The 18945-nt window shown below is 39.6% G+C and overlaps 3 protein-coding genes and 1 long non-coding RNA gene across 6 annotated transcripts in view; 1 reads left to right on the forward strand and 3 right to left on the reverse strand.

Moving 5' to 3' along the window:
- The first annotated feature begins 1566 nt into the window (after positions 1-1566).
- Positions 1567-7462, forward strand: LOC148718890 (uncharacterized). Of its 2 annotated transcripts, none has more exons than XR_015993617.1 (2): positions 1567-1682; positions 7276-7462. It is a non-coding gene; the product is annotated as an uncharacterized LOC148718890 (long non-coding RNA). The 2 variants fall into 2 exon arrangements; XR_015993618.1 differs by having other exon boundaries at positions 1568-1682; positions 7293-7462.
- Positions 1741-6848, reverse strand: LOC148718891 (uncharacterized). Its single transcript, XM_088739973.1, has one exon. It carries the CDS (start codon positions 6679-6681, stop codon positions 2212-2214), a length of 4470 nt encoding a protein of 1489 aa, XP_088596099.1. The 5' UTR covers positions 6682-6848; the 3' UTR covers positions 1741-2211.
- On the reverse strand, positions 6884-18620 carry LOC111328967 (uncharacterized). Of its 2 annotated transcripts, none has more exons than XM_088739975.1 (4): positions 18488-18620; positions 12418-12455; positions 11686-12108; positions 6884-8306 (listed from the first exon to the last, which is right to left on the reverse strand). In XM_088739975.1, exons 2-4 carry the CDS (start codon positions 12434-12436, stop codon positions 8176-8178), a joined length of 573 nt encoding a protein of 190 aa, XP_088596101.1. In that variant the 5' UTR covers positions 12437-12455; positions 18488-18620; the 3' UTR covers positions 6884-8175. The 2 variants fall into 2 exon arrangements, with proteins under 2 accessions (XP_088596101.1, XP_022789259.1); XM_022933524.2 differs by lacking the exon at positions 18488-18620 and adding an exon at positions 17502-17560.
- A 121-nt stretch (positions 18621-18741) lies between these two features.
- LOC148718892 (uncharacterized) overlaps positions 18742-18945 on the reverse strand; it is a 3863-nt gene continuing 3659 nt past the window's right edge. The window contains exon 1 of the mRNA XM_088739974.1: positions 18742-18945. This exon is cut by the window's right edge and continues 3659 nt beyond it. The gene's annotated coding sequence lies outside the window, so the exon portion shown is untranslated.

Below are 18945 nucleotides of genomic sequence, written 5' to 3' on the forward strand. Positions count from 1 at the left end.
ATGTTGGCCGTTTCAATGTGAGAGGCCTGGATCTTAAATAATCTGATGAGGAACTGGGGTAGAGCTGGAGGAGGGTACCGTACTTACCTTTGACCACATTCAGCACGCTTCACCAAAACTGTGCCCAATAGATTAATAGATGCAACAATTGAAACCGTCTAAATCAGGTTAAGCTATCTGCACAGTTTACATTAGATAAACCCACCGCTCTGCTGTAGATACAGGTCTCTTCTCTGTCAACAGTAAAGAAGCTATCTACACTGTCTATAGCAGATACAGCGGGGCCGGGGCCGAGACCGGTCATTTCGATACGAAGTCGTCTCGATACAAGTTGAATCAATACAAACCGAAGTCGGTTCGATATATCAATGAAATCGATTCGATACATATAGAAAGTCGTTTTAATACAAATCCAGTCATTTCGATACAAACTGACTTACTTGACTTAAGCCTTTTGGTCCCCTGAGGAACACAGGGCCGTAACAACACTCCTCCAACGCACTCGGTTCTGTGCTGATACAAACTGATGAAGGATAAATTTTGATGTCTTCAGTGCATAATTTTAGTTCACTATGCTGTCCATGGCAGGTACAGCAACACTTTCCAATGTAGATACAGCTACCCTCGGATGATAGAAGTCGTTTCAATACAAATTGAAGTCGATTCGATACATCGATGAAGTCGATTTGATAAACATAGAAAGTCGTGTTTCATTTTACAAATTGTGTTTTCTTAAGTTTTAGAAATCCATTACGACTTTTTTATTTCCAAAAGATTTTTAATAATTTGTATGTAATTTTTATATTTTTAGATCTTAGTAAAAATTGGTATTTTTAGCTTTTATTATCTATGTAGAGTTGAATTTTTAACATTTAATTGTAATGCGCGATTGAAAACTTTTCTATTGATAATTGCGCAATAGAAGTCAGTAAATTATCATTATAGTTATTATTATCATTAAAACAGACGAAATACATTGACATCGATTGTCCAGTACACAGTACATCTATTTGTAACTTAAATGCCCAGCCATATATAATCAGCTCAAAAAGGCGTAGGTAGAATTACAGCCGTTGGGATAAGGTACAAATGATCTTGGTGGTCGTTTAATTCCGTGAAATGGCTCTTGTCTGAGGGGGTAAGTGATAGGCTGTATAGAATACATACCACTCGCAAATATTTTTTATAATGGTAATTAGGTAAATAGTCACCATGGGAGGGTAATCATGAAAATGGAAACTGTTATTGAGAGGGAAGGGGGTCATAAAAATAGAACTTGATATCACGTTGAACATACAAGGCGCAAATGTTTCGTCCGGTTACGACCCCTGACAAAGATAAGATTCTGGGGGAATTCTCAGTGGGAAGAGAAAACAGCAATCAATCTGGAAGATGGAATCCTTTAGACAGTACTTTAATAGACAGAAACAGTTGATACCTTTAATTATCAAAAGACTAGATGGCTCTGAGCCTAAGTATAAGCTGCAAGGGTTTTTTTTACTGTGCAGAAAAAAAAGGAATCTCGATACGCTGATTGTAATCCAAAAAGCAAATGTAAAAATTGGAATCACTGACCTCAAGTTTGAATTACAGGTATATAAACCCAAAACTAAGGGTTACCGGCATATAAGGGTTACCGGCATATAAGGGTTACCGGCATATAAGGGTTACAGGCATATAAGGTGTTACGTGTTCGAATGTTTTGAGGAAAGTTTGTTCAGAACTAAACTGAACGCAGGGTTGTCGGAACAACAACAAGAAGATTTATTCGAAAATGAACGTAATTTCCACAAGTTAGAACTCTAAGCAACTCGTACTCGACAAACTTGCACGGCCTCCGCCAACTTGAATAAATACAGCTCTTGTCACGCTCGACTAAACACGGCTAACTCCAACTCTGTTCGCTTGTGAAAGATTAGTTAAAAACTTCGCTAGGACTCGTCTACTTATATACTCTTACAATAAGCTTCTAGAATTCTCTAAATTAGTAATAGCTCTAATTATAGAAGGATTACAAAATACACCGATTTAGAAACGCACACGTACGAACCTAAAAATAAACAAACAACGAACTCTCGCGAAGCCTCTAGAATGTAGCGCTAGTCACGCAATACTATTTTTCGTAACATAACCCCCTTCTAGAAGAAATTTCCTAAATTTATCCTAAGTAAGAAAAATTGCGAAATAAGGTGCAGTTCAATGTTAGCAAACTTAATCCTCTACACGACTCAAGTAATCTGCTCCAACGTTCTCTGAGCCTTTAATGGCTTCAACTCTGAATGAATAGCTTTGCAAAAACATAGCCCAACGCATAAGGCGTCCGTTGTTAAACTTAGCACTGTTCATATACTTTAAAGGTTCATGGTCCGTCTGAAGAACAAAAGAAACTCCGTACAGATAGAGATGAAATCTCTTGATACTCCATACAATTGCTAGACATTCCTTCTCAATTGTAGAATAGTTCCTTTCTGCACCTGTCAATTTCTTGCTTGCGTAGCAAACAGGGAATAACTTCTCATTATGTTTCTGCATTAATACTGCACCGATTCCACTGTTGGAGGCGTCCGTCCTTAAGAAATAGGTTTTAGCTGGATCGGGGAGCCGTAGAATAGGCTCGCTTGTTAGGTAAGACTTGATTGTTCGGTAGGCTTTCTCTTGGGCTTCACTCCACTCAACTTTATTAGGTTGGCCTTTCCGCGTAAGGTCAGATAAGGGCGCTGCAATCGCTGCAAAGTTGGGAATAAAATCTCTGTAGTATCCTGCTAGACCCATAAATGATCGCACCTGTTTCTTTGTGCTTGGTCTTGGGGCATCTTTAATTTTCTCCACATTATCCTGATGTAGACCAATCATTCCTTGCTCTAGTCGGTGGCCTAGGAAATCCACACTGTTTACACCGAATAGGCACTTAGTAGGTCTAATAGTGAACCCCGCTTGTACAAGGCGTAAAAATAGCTCTCTTAGGGCTCCAATATGTTCTTCCCACGTACGGGTGTGAACCAATATATCATCCCAGTAGAAATCAACGTTGGCTAAATCTTTTAGCAACTTCTTCATTGCACGCTTCAGTGTTGCTGCAGAGTTGATCATTCCGAACGGCATCTTCAGGAACTCATACGATCCATCGGGTGTTACGAACGCCGTTTTCTGTATGTCCTCTTCCGGTATTTTTATCTGCCAATATCCCTTGCTTAGGTCGATTTTTGAGTAGAACTTGTCTCCACTAAGCTTCTGAAACAAATGTTCGGCGGTTGGCATAGGTTCGGGGTCAAATACAGTTAGTTTGTTTAGTTTCCGATAATCAACGCACACACGGTTTGTGTTGTCTTTTTTCTTCACTACTACCACAGGTGATGCATACGGAGAACTGGACTCTCTAATAACTCCCATTTTGATCATGTCGACAATATCTCTTCTCAGCGACTCTCTGATGCTATAAGGCACTGGGTAAGGTCTTGATCTAACCGGTTCGTCTGAAACGAGTTTGATATGATGCTGAACGAGATCTGTAGCACCTGGTGCTTCAGTGAACAAATTCGCGAACTGTTTAGCCAGATCCGTAAATTCATTGCGTTGCTCATTCGTCAGATTTGGTCCGGTTTTAACATCCTCGATCGATTCTTCTGCTACATATCCACCAAGCTCTAAGAAATCAATGTTTTCTTCTTCTGCTTCATCTGCTTCAACTGCACAGTTGACAGCATCGTCTACACACGAAGCGCCTACTCCACCAGCTAATGCTCTTTCGGTTGTGGTCTCCTCTCGCTCAAAATACTTTTTAAGTAGATTAGCGTGGTAAACTTTCTCCTTGCCTTTTACTTTCACCTTGTAGTCATTGAGACCTACCACAGAACTAACTTCAAAGGGGCCCTTCCACTGCATAAGTAGCTTGTTGTGGTCGGTAGGTAGCAGTATAAGCACTTTCTCACCTGACTGAAACTTCCTAACTTTGGCCTTTCGGTCGTAATAGTGCTTTCCTTTCTGCTGGGCTTTCTCCAGTTCACTATGGGCGAGTTTAAGAGTATCTTCTAACTTCTCTCGTAATTCGAAAACGTATTGGTAACTGTTCTTTACCTCAGGCTCGTCAACTTCTTTCGTCCACAGCTGTTTGAGTATAGCCATTGGTCCTCTGACAGCTCTTCCATATAACAACTCAAACGGTGAAAAACCGGTGGACTCTTGGGGAACTTCACGATAAGCGAACAACAGCGGATTTATATAGCGATGCCACTGCCTTGGCTGCTCACTACACAGTCTCTTCAACATAGACTTCATTGTTCCATTGAATTTCTCCGTTAAGCCGTTACACATCGGGTGATAGGGTGTTGTTGTAAGCTGTTTAATGCTGAGTAGACGGGTGACTTCTCTCATGCAGTCAGAAACAAACTGCGTACCGAGATCACTCAAGATTTCTTCGGGTATTCCTAGACGGCTGAAAATATCTACCAATGCCTCTGCTACAGTCTCTGTGTCAATGTTCTTTAGCGGCACAGCCTCTGGGTAGCGAGTCGAAAAATCTACCAGTGTCAATATATATCTGTGTCCTTCTTCACTCGGGGGACTTATAGGGCCAACAAGATCTATTGCTACTCTCTTAAAGGGTTTATCAATCAATGGCATCTTCTCTAACGGTACTTTTGGTACTGATCCTTTACTTACGGTTTTCTGACAAACGTCACAGGACTTGCAAAATCGAGTCACGTCACCTTGAATTCCAGGCCAGTAAAACGCACTCTGGATCTTGTCCGTTGTTTTCTTTATACCCATGTGTCCGCCCATGATCGATCCGTGAGCTACTTGCATTATGGAGCGTCTCAACTTTCCAGGTACCATAACTTGTTTAAGTGGCTTACCACCATTTACATAGGGATGCTGGTACAAGCGGTACAGTACTCCAGATTTTTCTTCAAAGGAAATCTCCGCCTGACCCTTCACTAGTACATCGTCTCGATCCCAATACTTACGTAGGCTCTCATCTTCTCGCTGCATCTGTTTGAGCTTCTCTTTATCCACAATAGGGTTTTCACGGGTACTAGGCACTCTCAAAGTGGTGCGTTCATCCTTTTTCTTAGCTTGACTTCGGGTCGTTACCGTACAAGCCTCTTGCCAACTGGGATCTGGATTTTGTGCGTCCCTTGCATCACGTACATTACCAATAATTAGGTCGTAGATAGGGTCTGAAAGGCACTGCGCTTCTACGTGACCCTTGAGATAAGGCGTATCAACATAAATTCTTGCTATAGGCACTTTCCTCGCTGTGTTGTCTATAAGCAGCATGACGTTAAAATCTCCGGTGAACTGATCCTCGCTAACAAGGTTCTTCCTAACTACAACTCCACTGCAACCGGTATCTCTTAAAACGTCAACAGTCTTCTCTCCTACTCTGCCTTTTACAACTGGCATCTTACTTCTTACTCCAGATAAGGGTTCAACACAGGCATTACTAAGCAACGGGACTTTCTTGCCACAGGCCAACAGAAGCTGATCATTTTGAATACACGACTTAACTTCCTCAGGGGTAGCGTTAAGATCTGGTGACTTAACCAAACAGCCAGCACTAACTTGACCACGTTGCACAAGATTACTATCTTTACCTTGATTTCCTGACTTCCGTCCACTCGATCGACAGTTCCTCGCCTCATGACCTCGCCTGCCACATAGGAAACACTTTCTTACTAGAGCTGGACAGTTAATCGCTTTGTGTCCGTGGGCATTACATTTGTAACACTGGGGAGCTGTTGTCTCACTCTGTGAATTCTTTGTTTCCTCCGTTTTGGATGGCCTCTTGGTCGCGGAACTAAACAACTGCTTTCCATGTGCTTCCAAGTATTGATCGGCGATTTTCGCTATCTGGTCAAGCGTTTCCGGGGCTCTTTCACGAAGGTGAATAGCTAACTCCTTTGGGCAGGAGTCAATAAACTGTTCTTCCACAATTAAGTCTTTCAGGCCTTCAAAGGACTGTTCAGTGTGTGACAGTTGCAACCACCGCAACAAGTATCTCTCCAGCCGCACTATAAACTGTTCTGGACTCTCATCGACTTCCGGCTTCGATGTTCTAAATTTACGGCGATATCCGTCCTCCGTAAGGTCATATCTCTTCATCAAAGCTAGCTTCACCCGGTCATAATCTTGGGCTGCCTCCTCAGATAACCGCGAATAAACTTCTAGTGCACGTCCAGACAAAAGAGCACTAAGTTTCGAAGCCCATCCTGTTTTCTCCCACTTAGCTGTGGCTGCAAATCTCTCAAATCTCTGTAAATAAGCATCCAAGTCGTCCTTGCCATCGATGAATGAGGGAAGCTTGGGTGCCTTGGCCCTATCCTCTCTTACTTCAGGACGCCCGTCAGCATTCTGCACGGCCAAACGTGCAATCTCCAACTCGTGTTCTCTTTTTGCCGCTTCAATGCTCTCTCTCTGTTTCAACAGCTCGGCTTCCATCTCCAATTTTCTTAGTTCGCGTTCTTGTCGCCTAGTTTCTCTCTCTTCGTCTTCTTTTCTTTTATTCTCTTCAAGCATTCGACGTCTCTCTTCCTTTTCTTCTTCTCTCTCTTCCCGTTCCCTTCTTCGTTCTTCTTCAAGCAGTCTGCGTTTCTCTTCTTTTTCTTCCTCGTCTCTCACAAACTCAAGGAGCTTTTCTCCTTCCAAACCAAATTCTTTTCCCATCTGCAAAAGCTTTTCCATTTCCAAAGCGGTGTTTCACAGCAAAACCACAATACACTCTCTTGTACAGTTCTTCTTACTTTTTCTGTAACTCCTTCTTGAATTGTCCTTTCCTGGTTTCTGTAGTCGGTAAACAAATGAATTCCTCTCCCGGACAGGCCCCCAATGTTACGTGTTCGAATGTTTTGAGGAAAGTTTGTTCAGAACTAAACTGAACGCAGGGTTGTCGGAACAACAACAAGAAGATTTATTCGAAAATGAACGTAATTTCCACAAGTTAGAACTCTAAGCAACTCGTACTCGACAAACTTGCACGGCCTCCGCCAACTTGAATAAATACAGCTCTTGTCACGCTCGACTAAACACGGCTAACTCCAACTCTGTTCGCTTGTGAAAGATTAGTTAAAAACTTCGCTAGGACTCGTCTACTTATATACTCTTACAATAAGCTTCTAGAATTCTCTAAATTAGTAATAGCTCTAATTATAGAAGGATTACAAAATACACCGATTTAGAAACGCACACGTACGAACCTAAAAATAAACAAACAACGAACTCTCGCGAAGCCTCTAGAATGTAGCGCTAGTCACGCAATACTATTTTTCGTAACATAAGGGTTACCGGCATATAAGGGTTACAGGCATATAAACCCAAAACTAAGGGTTACCTCCGGTGGATTTATTGTTTCTACAGAAACTGGTTGCGTCTTAGAAAACACCTGGAATCGACCAGACGTGATCGATGTTTGCTCTGCTATCATTATTTGAGAGAAATAAACTAAGCAATAAACTGGAAAAAATAAGGAAACCGTTGTGAGCCTCCGTATGAAGAATTTATAACTTGCGCCAAAATACCTAATGTTAACCTCTAATGTTTCATACTTCCTATTGGTTGTTACTTGACTGAAAAATTTTGGGGAATTAATGGTAATCATGCATCGGCAAGTTTTGGGAACTTTATCGTTTTGCTTCGAAATATGGTACACGCTTTCTAAAATGTCAAACTTATCGATTTGTCGATTAATTGAATAAGTGTGCTATGACAACTTCAAAATTATTTACCATCATTTTTATTAGGAACTATATTAACTTGAAGCCATGTTACATTTCACACAGCTTTTAGTTCCCAGTACACTTGTAAGAGCGTCTTACTACTCCAGCCCTTTATAACGACCCGTAATACCTGCTTCCTTTGCATTGGAACAAGCTTTTACAAATATTTACCTTAGTAGTAAATTATAAAAATAAATAAATGAATTAGCCAGACGCAAATGCATTACATCTGACCATGCACATAGTTTATGTATGCGATGGGGTAAATACGCGTACGATTTATGGCTTAACATGCTGACACAGCATCGAACAAATGATGAGTAAGGTATAATAGTTAATTGGACATTCTCTCATTGACAGCCACTAGTGGATAACCAGAGAAAACATTACATTATTATAATAATGAAATGGCTAATCTATCAGCAGTTATATGGAAAAGGACTTTGGAGAGCAACGCTGCCGCTTATAGAATTGTTTCCTGCGGGATGTCCACGAACTCGTCAAGATCATGGTCATCATCAAACGTGGCCAGTGGGGCCTTTGGAGATTCACGCCCCGAGGCTTCTGGGAAATTATCATCCGGTTTGTCTTTTTCTTTTGAGAAAGAGAGAAAAAAGAAACATCGGTTACTTTGGGGCAATAGAGAAATTAAAACCTTTACTTAAAGAATAACGAGTAAAGACTATTCCTGCCAGTCTTTCTTATCACAAAAAAAAATTATATATATATATATATATAAATATATATCGCAAGTCGTCAATGGAACTCTCAGGCCAACAAAGGTGCACCGCGCCAGGAGGATCAATAAAGATTCGCAGTCCAAACCTCACAGCCAATACGAACGTAGAAAGTTTAAAAAATTGCGAGGATGGACAACTTCTGACGTAAAAAATATAAAAAATTTTAGTAAAAAACGTTTCGGTCAGAGACCTTCTTCAGTTATTTACAACCTTGGAAATAAAAAAAGAGCATTAAATAGGATCGAAGTGCTAATGATTACGTAATTACAGATAACGACTAATGAACTGGTGCTAATAAACAAAAAACCTAACTACAAAGAAAGATGCAAGGGACAAAATACAAGAAGCAAACCCTAAAAACTAAGAGATAAGAATATGTTAATATGGGTGGCGTAATCAATTGCAAAGAAGCAATGCGGCGAGCATTAAAAAAGGGAATGCCCACTTTTTACTACAACTGTAAAACGTAACAAAATCCCAAAACAAGGCCTTTGGAGCCCGAAAGGGAAAATTAGCAACAAAATCCCTGGAGGGGCCCTTAAATGGGGCCCACAAAAGAGGCTTATTGGAGTGCTCAGTTGTTCTCTTTGGCATTTAATCATAAAAGAGGCTTATTGGAGTGCTCAGTTGTTCTCTTTGCCACCCCATGGTTTGAATAAAAGAAAGGAATTTCATTCGAAAAATAGAATTTGCTATAATTAATTTTCCATCTTATATTAGGCGCTACTAATTGATCGTTCAAAGACCCTTTTCTTGGATTTTGTCGGCCCTTTAGGTGTGGATTGGACTCAAAGGCCCTGCCAAGGGATCTTATTATGATTAGTATCATTTAAGGGCCCCTCCAGGGATTTCGTTGCTAATTTGCCCTTTCGGGCTCCAAATGCCTTGTTTTAGGAATTTGTTACGGTTTACAGTTGTAGTTAAAAGTGGACCTCCTCTTTTTTAATGCTTACCGCATTGCTTCTTTGCAATTGGTTACGCCACTCATTTTAACATATTTAGTATTCTTATCTCTTAGTTTTTAGGGTTTGCTTCTTGTATTTTGTCCATTGCTTTCTTTGTAATTAGGTTTTTTGTTATCTTTTTATTAGCACCAGTTCATTAGTCGTTATCTGTAATTACTTAATCATTAGCATTTCGATTTTATTTAATGCTTTTTTTTTTTCAAAAGTTGTAATAAACTGAAGGTCTCTGACCGAAACATTTTTTATTAAAATTTATTATATTTTTGACGTCAGAAGTTGTCCATCCTCGCAATTTTTAAACTTTCTATATATATACACATATATGTATTAAAAACTGGATCACTGGATAATGCAATTTAAGACTTCTTATTGGCTTAGCCATTGTGGTATATGAGCCAATATACCATAATCTAATATCTGTACATTGTAACATCCGGTTTCTTCTTACAAAATAAAGTCGAGAAGATTTGTCTAATATCTTGGGGGCGTTTTTTTTAATAAAACAATTTTTCCAGTCGCTCTTGTTGGATATGAGATGATTTTTCTTGTGATTGAGAATTATTTGCGAGGAAGGACTTGTTGTGGGTGTTGATTTTTCTTTCCAAATTTGGCATACACGAATAGCTCACTTTCAAAGTGTTCCTATTAAAAATTTTTCTTAGCGGGTGCCTTGGTGTAAAGGATTCTTTTACGATGCCTAAAAATTTCTTTCCCACATTAATAGCAGTGTTCTTACTGAAAGGTGGGTTATACCAAGTTATATTTCGGTGTCTTCTTCTCCCTTCTCTACTCGTCTGGTCTTTAGTTGTTGTGTCAAATTTTAATTGGTGATTGTAGCCGCTTGTTTCTAACGCTTGCTGATACATGGGTGCTGCTTTGTCGAAGGATACCCTGTCCGATGAGATTTCGCTAAGCCTTTTATTGATCGCCAGGGGAATGTTCTTTAGGATGGAAGGTGGATGATTGCTTTCACGGTGCACATAAAGCGGTGCGTTGTTAGGCTTTGTATACGGCTCATAAGATCCTTTGTTTAGGTTCAAAGTGACATCGAGAAAGTTGACCACTTTTTTGTTTGCTTCGATAATTATTTTTAAGCCGTTATTGCTGAAAACTTTGCAAATATCTTTCTTGATTCTTTCGATCTCTTTTGGTGTTTGCTGGAATGCACCCAGGCCGTCATCTCTGTATAAGTCTCATGCAATTGTAGAGACAAGCATTCTTGTCCGCTAGGTGGCGATTGCCTAATTCAAAACGTGGTCTACCAGGCCACAGTTGAAAGTCTCATGGGAAAGCAAAGATACATCGGGCTTACCGCGAACCAATTTAAAACAAGATTTAGAAACCATACGGATTCATTTAGAAATGAGAACAAAAGGAATGCAACAGAGTTGAGCAAATAAATCTGGACCCTAAAGGACGCCGAAACGGAATTAGCCGTGACCTGGAAAATAATGGCCCGCGCCAGGCCGTACTCGAACGTAACAAAGGGATGCAATCTTTGCGTAACAGAAAAATTTTTCATCATATGCAGACCAGGGGTGGGCACCCTGAACAGAAGGAATGAACTGGCGAGTGCGTGCCGGCACTCAACCAAATACTTGATAAAGCATGCTTGAACCATCAACTTATAAAAGGAACGTTATAAGTTGATGGTTCAGACCCTTTCGAAACAGTTCTGTAGTGCGAAGTTTTAATTTTATTTTCCTACACAATTGATTATATATATACAATAGATATGTATGTTAAGTTAGAAAAGTACAATGACTGCGTTTTCATCCCTACAAGCCTGTTTCGGGATTGCTCACTCATCAGGGGATTTTATAAAAATTTTAAAAATTTTTTATAACCTAACATATATTGCGCTCTACTTTTATGTATCGAGCATTGTAATACGGAAAAATCCAAACGCATACCCTAATATATATATATATTTATATAGGAAAAATATTTTAGTACACGAGGACGGACAACTTCGAGCTAAGAAAGACATATACTCAAATAAAAAGTCTAAGAAAGTTTAATAAAAACGTTTCGGTCCGAGACCTTCATCAGTTCTGAAATATATATATATATATATATATATATATATATTTGTTTTTTTTTTGGAGGACGCAGATAATGGGTTGACTTACCTTAATCAATCAGCTACAGAACGTTAAAACTTTGTTGTTAGGAATATTTAATAAAGATTGTTTCTGTATCACACACACATAAACATTATTCGTCAAAGGGTCCTCTTAAGAATTGACAGAGAATGGGTTAACTTACTTTTAACAATGACGAGCTGCTCTTGTTCTACTGGTTCACCAACCTTGTCGTCTTCAGTTTCCTGTTTAGATTCTTCTTGGTCTTTTTCGGATACTTTTTCTTCTTTGACCTCAACCTGCTGCTCTTCAGATTTCCCATGATCCTTTTTTGGTTGTCCCTTCTGTTCAGTTTTAAGTATCTGCTGTTTGAATTCTTTAGGGTCTACCTCTGGTTTTCGCTGGTCAGTTTCAACGTGCAGCTGTTCACTTTCATCAGCCTCTTCGTGGTATTCTCTTGGTTTTTGATATCCTTCAGTTTCGTCTTCCTCATGTTCAGAGGGTTCTTCGTGATCATCAGTTGGTTCTGTGTGTCGTTCAGGCTCACTCTGCTCCTCTACTGACTCTTCGTCACTGTAACCACTTTCTACGTCATCCTGGTTTTGGACTGTGGGAAAAAAAAGCCGAAAGAACGAAAGATGGTGTTATAAGACAAGTGCACATACTGATTCGTTTGGTTTTACTTGCATAATATCTGCTGTATCCAGGGGACTGATTTCATCACTGAATTATAATGAATTTGCTTATGGTTGTTTATCATAAGCCAGAAAGAGAGAGCAACAATGTATATTGTCGACTTATGACACAGAATTTGTAAAGGAATTCAGTATGGCGTTTTGATCTTACTGCAATCTGACTCCATCTTATTCTAGCTCTGTATATTTCCGTGTCATTATTTGATGAAATGTTTGCTTACCTTCTTCAGTCACATTCATTTCCACGCCTGGTCTTGACCTAAGGAAAGGCAGAAATGACATTCGGTAACTCAAACAGGTGAACAGAATGATTAACCTCAGGCCAAGTTCAGACGTCGTGCTCCTGCCGTGTCGTACTCAATTCTGAAATTAAGTTCGACAAAAGCATGGTAGAAACACGGCGTCTGAATTAAACTTTTTAATTACGTTTGGCAAGCAATTAAGTCGACAGGCTCTGTCGTGCTACATGACTCTGGCACGACACTGGTGGATTCAAAAGTGGTGTCTCCGCCGAGCCGAACAAATTTCATAGAATGTATTTTTGTGGGATTGCGTTCTCGCGGGAAGTTATGAGAATGAATTGTTACTTTACTTCAGCAGAGCCTTAATTTCGTGCGACCCTAACCCGATGTCTGAGTCAGCGCCGTGTTTCTGCCGTGCTATAGTCGAACCTAATTGCCATTAAGTTCTGGGCACGGCAGAAGCACAACGTGTGAACTAGGCCTTATGTTCGTTGAGACGATTGGGGAAAACTAGATAAAAATCGTACAAAGCAGTTATAATAATAATAATAATAATAATAATAATAGTTTATCAATTTATAGTGCGCTTTTTACATACAATGATCAAAAGCGCATTACACTTTTGATTAAATTAACTGAAACAAAATAATATGTCAAACTGAAAATAGAACTGAATATAAAATTGCTCACCGATATAAGGTTTTAAAAAGATAAGTCTTAATATGCGCCTTTAAATTGTTCACATTAGTAATCGCACGAAGTTCTTCCAGAGCCTTGGCGCTGCTACCATAAAAGGTCGATCACCTAACGTCTTGGATCGAGTAGCTGGCATAGAAAGTAAAATACTATCTAAAGATCTAAGGTTATATAAGGACGATTTAAATGTTAGTAAGTCACATAGATATTTAGGAGCAAGGCCGTGAATTGCTTTGAACGTAATAAGTAGAATCTTAAATTCTATCCGGGCTTTAATGTAACAGGAAGCCAATGCAGACCGCGAAGAAGGGGTGAGACATGACAAAACCTAGATGCATTACAAACTAGCCTGGCTGAGGCATTCAAAACTCTCTGCAATTTGTTAAGCTGGTAGTTGGGCAGCCCATACAAAAGACTGTTACAGTAATGAACACGAGGTGTAATAAATGCATGGACAAGCATTTCTGTTGATTCTCGAGACAAATACTTGCGAATGCGTTTGATATTATGCAAACGATAAAAGGCAGCACCACATAACTTGCTAACATGAGTTGACATAGTAAGCCGCTCATCAAACCATGAGCCTAGGTCTCTAGCCACTGTTACCGGACAAACATCAATCGATCCAACCCTAATGCAATTGATGTTAACCTTGGCCAGCTGCTGCCTGGTACCTATAATTAAAAATTCTGTTTTGTTATCGTTTAACATTAGATTATCTGAAATCATCCAACTCCTAATGTCACTGATACAGTCAGTCATGGACTTGATGGCAAGATCAGCATCCACGGATCGATTAGGGCTGAATGATACATACAACTGTGTATCATCCGCGTAGCAGTGAACTTGTGGAAGATGGCGTTCAACAATCTGAAACAGTTTGCGCGTGTACATAGTGAAAAGCACAGGGCCCGAGCATGATCGTTGAGGAACACCTTGTTATAAAGGAAACTGATCTGAGAGACTACCATTTACAGAAACACGCTAGGTCCGGTCAGATAGATACGATTTAAGCCAGGCAAGCGCATTGTCATAAATTCCCAAATCAGACTCAAGACGACCAATCAGCTTATCATGATGTATCGTGTCAAAAGCTGCACTCAAATCTAATAATACAAGCAAGGTGACATGTTGGTCATCCATAGACATCAAGATATCATTTTTAACTTTAAGTGAGGCAGTCTCCGTGCTGTGTTGCTGTTTATACGCCGACTGAAGCAGAGAATGTAAGTTGTTAGCAGTCAGATGCTCCATACACTGCTCAGCCGCAGTCCTCTCCGACAATTTAGAAATATAAGAGAGGTTACTGACTGGACGAAAATTTTTGAACGCAAAGTCCAAGCCAGGTCTCTTGAGAGATGGTAACACAAGCGCCTCTTTCCAGGCCTTAGAAAATTGATCGGTGTCAAAAGAGAGATTAATCAGCTTAGTGATAACTGGCAATAGTACCTCCAGCAACTTGAGAACAATCGGAGTGGGAATGGGGTCGAGTTGACAAGATTAACCCGATGCTCTACTAATCAACATGCGCACTTGTTCTTGAGAGAGGGTCTTGAAACCGGTAAACTGTTCTTTCAGGCAAGTAAGGTCAGTAGCAGTAACAGGTAGAGATTGTACGGGTGGTGTAGATAAATTAGCCAAAGACGTGTTTATATTCTCAATCTTTTGAGCAAAGAAATTTCCAAAATCATTTGCAAGCTGAATAGTGTCAACACGAGGAAACGATGTAGTGTTGGTGTCACACAACAGGGACCTTCTAACTTTAAACAGTTTTCTCTGATCAGAATTATTTTGCTAGATATGATTGGTGTAATAATCACAGCGAGCTTGGTTCATCAAGTATATTGCATGGTTTTTCTTCTTTTTGAAAACACTTAGATCGTGTGCAGGTTTAGAAGAGCGCCATTTCCTCTCAGCTCTCCGCCTACCCTTAATAGCATCCTTGATTTGGTGGTGAAACCAAGGCACACTCTTCCTATTAGCGACAGTATTAGTTCTCAGGGGGGGGGGTATATCTATCAAGTAACAACGACAGTGTGGAGTTGTAGCAGGAGACCATCACATACAAATGCGTAAAACTATTGGTACACAATTCACACGTCGTTAAATCAGCTCTGAGTGCATCCATGTCAACAGATTTTAGCTGCCTGTAACTGATTTCCTTAACAGCTGTACAGGGTTTCACTGAATCAAATTTACACAGTACTGCAGCATGGTCAGAGATAAAGCGATCGATCATCGGGGCAGACTTAATAACCTGATCATATTGCCTGGTGATCACCAAGTCCAGGGTGTGGCTACCCTCGTGGGTAGGACCAACGACATGTTGTTTTAGGCCAAGCGACGTCAGCAGATCCAAAAATTCACAAGCATCAAAATCGTTCACATCATTAACGTGGATATTAAAATCACCCATAATGATAAGCGGTTCCGGTGTTAGAATAATACTCTCCAGTTATAGGGAAAGCCAAATATTTTTCAAGATATAAAATAGTTTTCCACAATTTTCTACGATTCCACTACCTGTAAGGATCTATTTGTTGTTCCGTATCATCCGCAGGTCAAAATATGATTAATACAATCAGTATATATTTAAGATAATCCAAACTATATGGCTTGCATAAAGAGCAGTAGAAGCAAACATTAGTCCTATGACAATGAAGGAATGACTAATACTAGAATTTATCAAGAGTGAAGCTGACCGAGAGCAAAACAAGGCATGAGCCTTTTTTCCCCGACGATGCTTTCTCTATTAGTATACAAAATTTTTTCAAAGCTATATATAGTACTTTAAGTGTTAGCAGTTACGACAGAAGTCTCTACCCTTACTGATGTATATGTATGAGAGGAAAAACATGCGTGTTTTACTAAGTGTGCCCGCCTCAAACGAAATACGAGTTTCTTAGTAGTGCCGGTGGTCGTAATGCTCTCCAGAAAGGTAAAGTCCACCTACGGCCCAGAAAGCTCGCCTTTTTGGAGCCTGTCAAGCCACCTCCCCCCTGAAAGAAACATTAGTGCATCGCAGAGTTGCCTTCTAGCTTCTCTTAAAATTTCCCTGAAAGTTCCGCGGTACTTAGTTTACTTCTTGGTGGAGATTGGAAATTTGAGGGTTAAAGTGTCGATGAACCGACCAGGGCTGGAACCCAGACCCTCCGAGCGCAACTGTTTACGGTACTAACCACAAGGCCACTATGCTTTCGACAGATATGTGATAGCAGTACAATTTATCATGTGACCCGAGGTAATGAAAATGTGCCAATTGTAGCTTGGCGTTTAGGACACACTAAAAAATTGAACATCTTGCTGTCTATTTTCAGCCAGCTGTATATTAAAGAAGATGTTTGAATGTCTTGTTTGCATTTAAAGTGAACAAGAAGTTTCGTATTCTTTCCACAATGTTGATTGGAATATTGGAGAAAAGGCGATGAAAAGAAATTGAAGTTGATTTTTGCTGTTTGCGTAAAATTTATGTTTTAATGTGAGTCACTATCATATTTACATGTCACAGACGAGGTAGACGCTCATTGGGTATTAATATTTAGTACGTTGGTCAGGTAAGACTCTAAGATGATAGTTTGCCGTCACTTCAGGGGACTAACATCCAGTTTTGGAGGATTAGTAATACTCTGAGTCCTATCATACGAAAGAAAATTGGAGAATCTTCGACCGTAAGCCGCCAGCAGGCTCTTAATATGTTACTTTTCATCAAGGATAAAAACGCAATTTAATACCTTTGAATTAAATATGCTTAAGTAGCTTCCCTGTACCATGTTGACTCCAAAATATAGTTGTTGAGCTCCGCTCGATTAAGTAAATTTCATTGTTTTCATTTCGTCGACACTTTACCATAAAATAACTCCAGACTTGTCGGAACTGGGGCGCAAACGAAAAAATCTGATATTACATTCAAGTTCTACTCTCTTTTTAATATGCTTGTAATACTCAAACAGCCAGTGTTCCTGCATTTGCGCACGAGGAAAACATTTACCCTCATAGGCTATTTTGAGGTGGTCATAAGGAAGGGGGAAAGAGTTTCATATGCACCCCGTAAATCGACTATGCAATGTACGAGAGGAAGAGCTTGTTTTGAGTAGTACGCGCCATTTTCTGTGATCAGTCATGGCAGAGTATGAGGTGAAATAGCTAAATGTTCACCTAAGAGGCAATTGCCACCGAAAATTCTAATTTCATCACGATCACGATCATAACCAAAATTAATTCAGAGTCCATTGCGGTTGATACTCATATTAGTGATATCATAACATTTCAGTGTTTTGTAGTTTTTCTCCTTGTGGTGGTGGAGAAACGACTTTGAAATATTCAGTTTAAAATAAAAACTGATAAAGAAACAAAAAGGTTACAGTTACCTGACTTAAGATTATATCGCTTTATCCTCTAGCACGTTGTTATGCTGCAGTTGCATCAACTGACATACAAAAAAAATATATCCCATTCACGCATACGTGTATGAAACCCTCACAGATGTTTAAAGCTGGTAAGTTGTAGGAGTAAGAACAATTTCATTAATTCATCCACGCAACTTATGAATTTGCGGTGGAGTAGTTGTCCCGTAGGTTGCTGTTTGACTCAGCTCAATATCCTGTTTGTACCAACACCACTTAATAGAAAAAAGAAGGAAAACTTTGGAGTTCACTCCCCTTGCTTGGTGATGAAACATATTTATTCTACTTTTGGAAAGAAGTTTTTGTGCCTGATGATTTTCATTCTACATGCAACACATACATCCAGCTTTGGAAACTCATGATGCGATTTTTTAGCATCAAGTGTCGTAGTTGTGCATAATCATTGCTAGAATTAATTCAGAACGTTACGTCAGAAAGAACGGTTCAAGGATGTTCTTGTTATAAAGACGTATCGTTTGAAAAAAATGTCTCTTGAACAGGTTTCTGGGGGATATCATGTAATGGAATCTTGCACAAAGGTGAAGATAAGTCTTTTAATACATGAAAATTTAGCAGAAAAGCGTTTGTCATGGAAGTGCGACACTGCAGTCATGATATTAAGCGCTCCTGGCACGAGCGGCGACGAGGTTGTTTTTTTTTTTCGTCTTTCCACTCTGACGATCATGCCGCAGCGTTAAATAGAGCTTATTACGGTTCCTTCCAGGAGGAAGAGCAGCAACCCTGTGTCGCTTCAAAAAAATAAGATTTTTTGGAAGAAATGAATCATGGATTAGCAGATACAGACGCGCCTGTTTAAAGTGCGATAAGTCAACGCTCAAGCTGATCAATCGTACCATCAGCGTTCTCACGTCCTTTAGCAATCATTGCGTGTTTACGCTGCATATATATGCAAATTATATTCAAACACGAAAAAAACCAATATGTCATACCTCGTCTTTTCCTATTAGAAACATTAAACCCTGATTATCATACACTATCGAGGCAGATGTGTCTCCGAGGCAAGACTTGTAAGCATGTATAATTTTCTGTGTTTGTTTCTGTACTGTCCATGATGCTATCGCGTTTACCGATATAAAAAACATTTCATAACTTAATCACACATGTTTCAACGAAACCTTCACAGATGTTCGAAGCTGGTTGGACTTAAATGTGCAAATTGAAAAGTTATTCAAGACGATTTGAATTCAAATTTATTTAAGGTGGCTCACAATAGTTTTTAGGTTTTCTAGCACTTTTACATTTGAGGGATTCAATAAAACAAAATAATAATTTTTCTTACACTTTCTTGGTAACAGCTACTGGCTCAGTCATCAGTGAACCAAAACATAGTCACGTGGCGTCATCAGCTGTTACCATAGCAACAGCATATGGTTGTAAATAAGAGCCA

The sequence above is a fragment of the Stylophora pistillata genome, chromosome 12 (genome assembly GCF_964205215.1).
Source record: "Stylophora pistillata chromosome 12, jaStyPist1.2, whole genome shotgun sequence".
NCBI classification, from domain to species: domain Eukaryota; kingdom Metazoa; phylum Cnidaria; class Anthozoa; order Scleractinia; family Pocilloporidae; genus Stylophora; species Stylophora pistillata.

Coding starts and splice junctions, on each gene's coding strand:
- LOC148718891 (XM_088739973.1), bottom strand. CDS start 6,681: ATGGAAAAGCTTTTGCAGATGGGAAAAGAATTTGGTTTGGAAGGAGAA.
- LOC111328967 (XM_088739975.1), bottom strand. Junction 8,307..11,685: donor GCAGCTCGTCATTGTTAAAA/GTAAGTTAACCC, acceptor CTTTCTCAAAAG/AAAAAGACAAACCGGATGAT.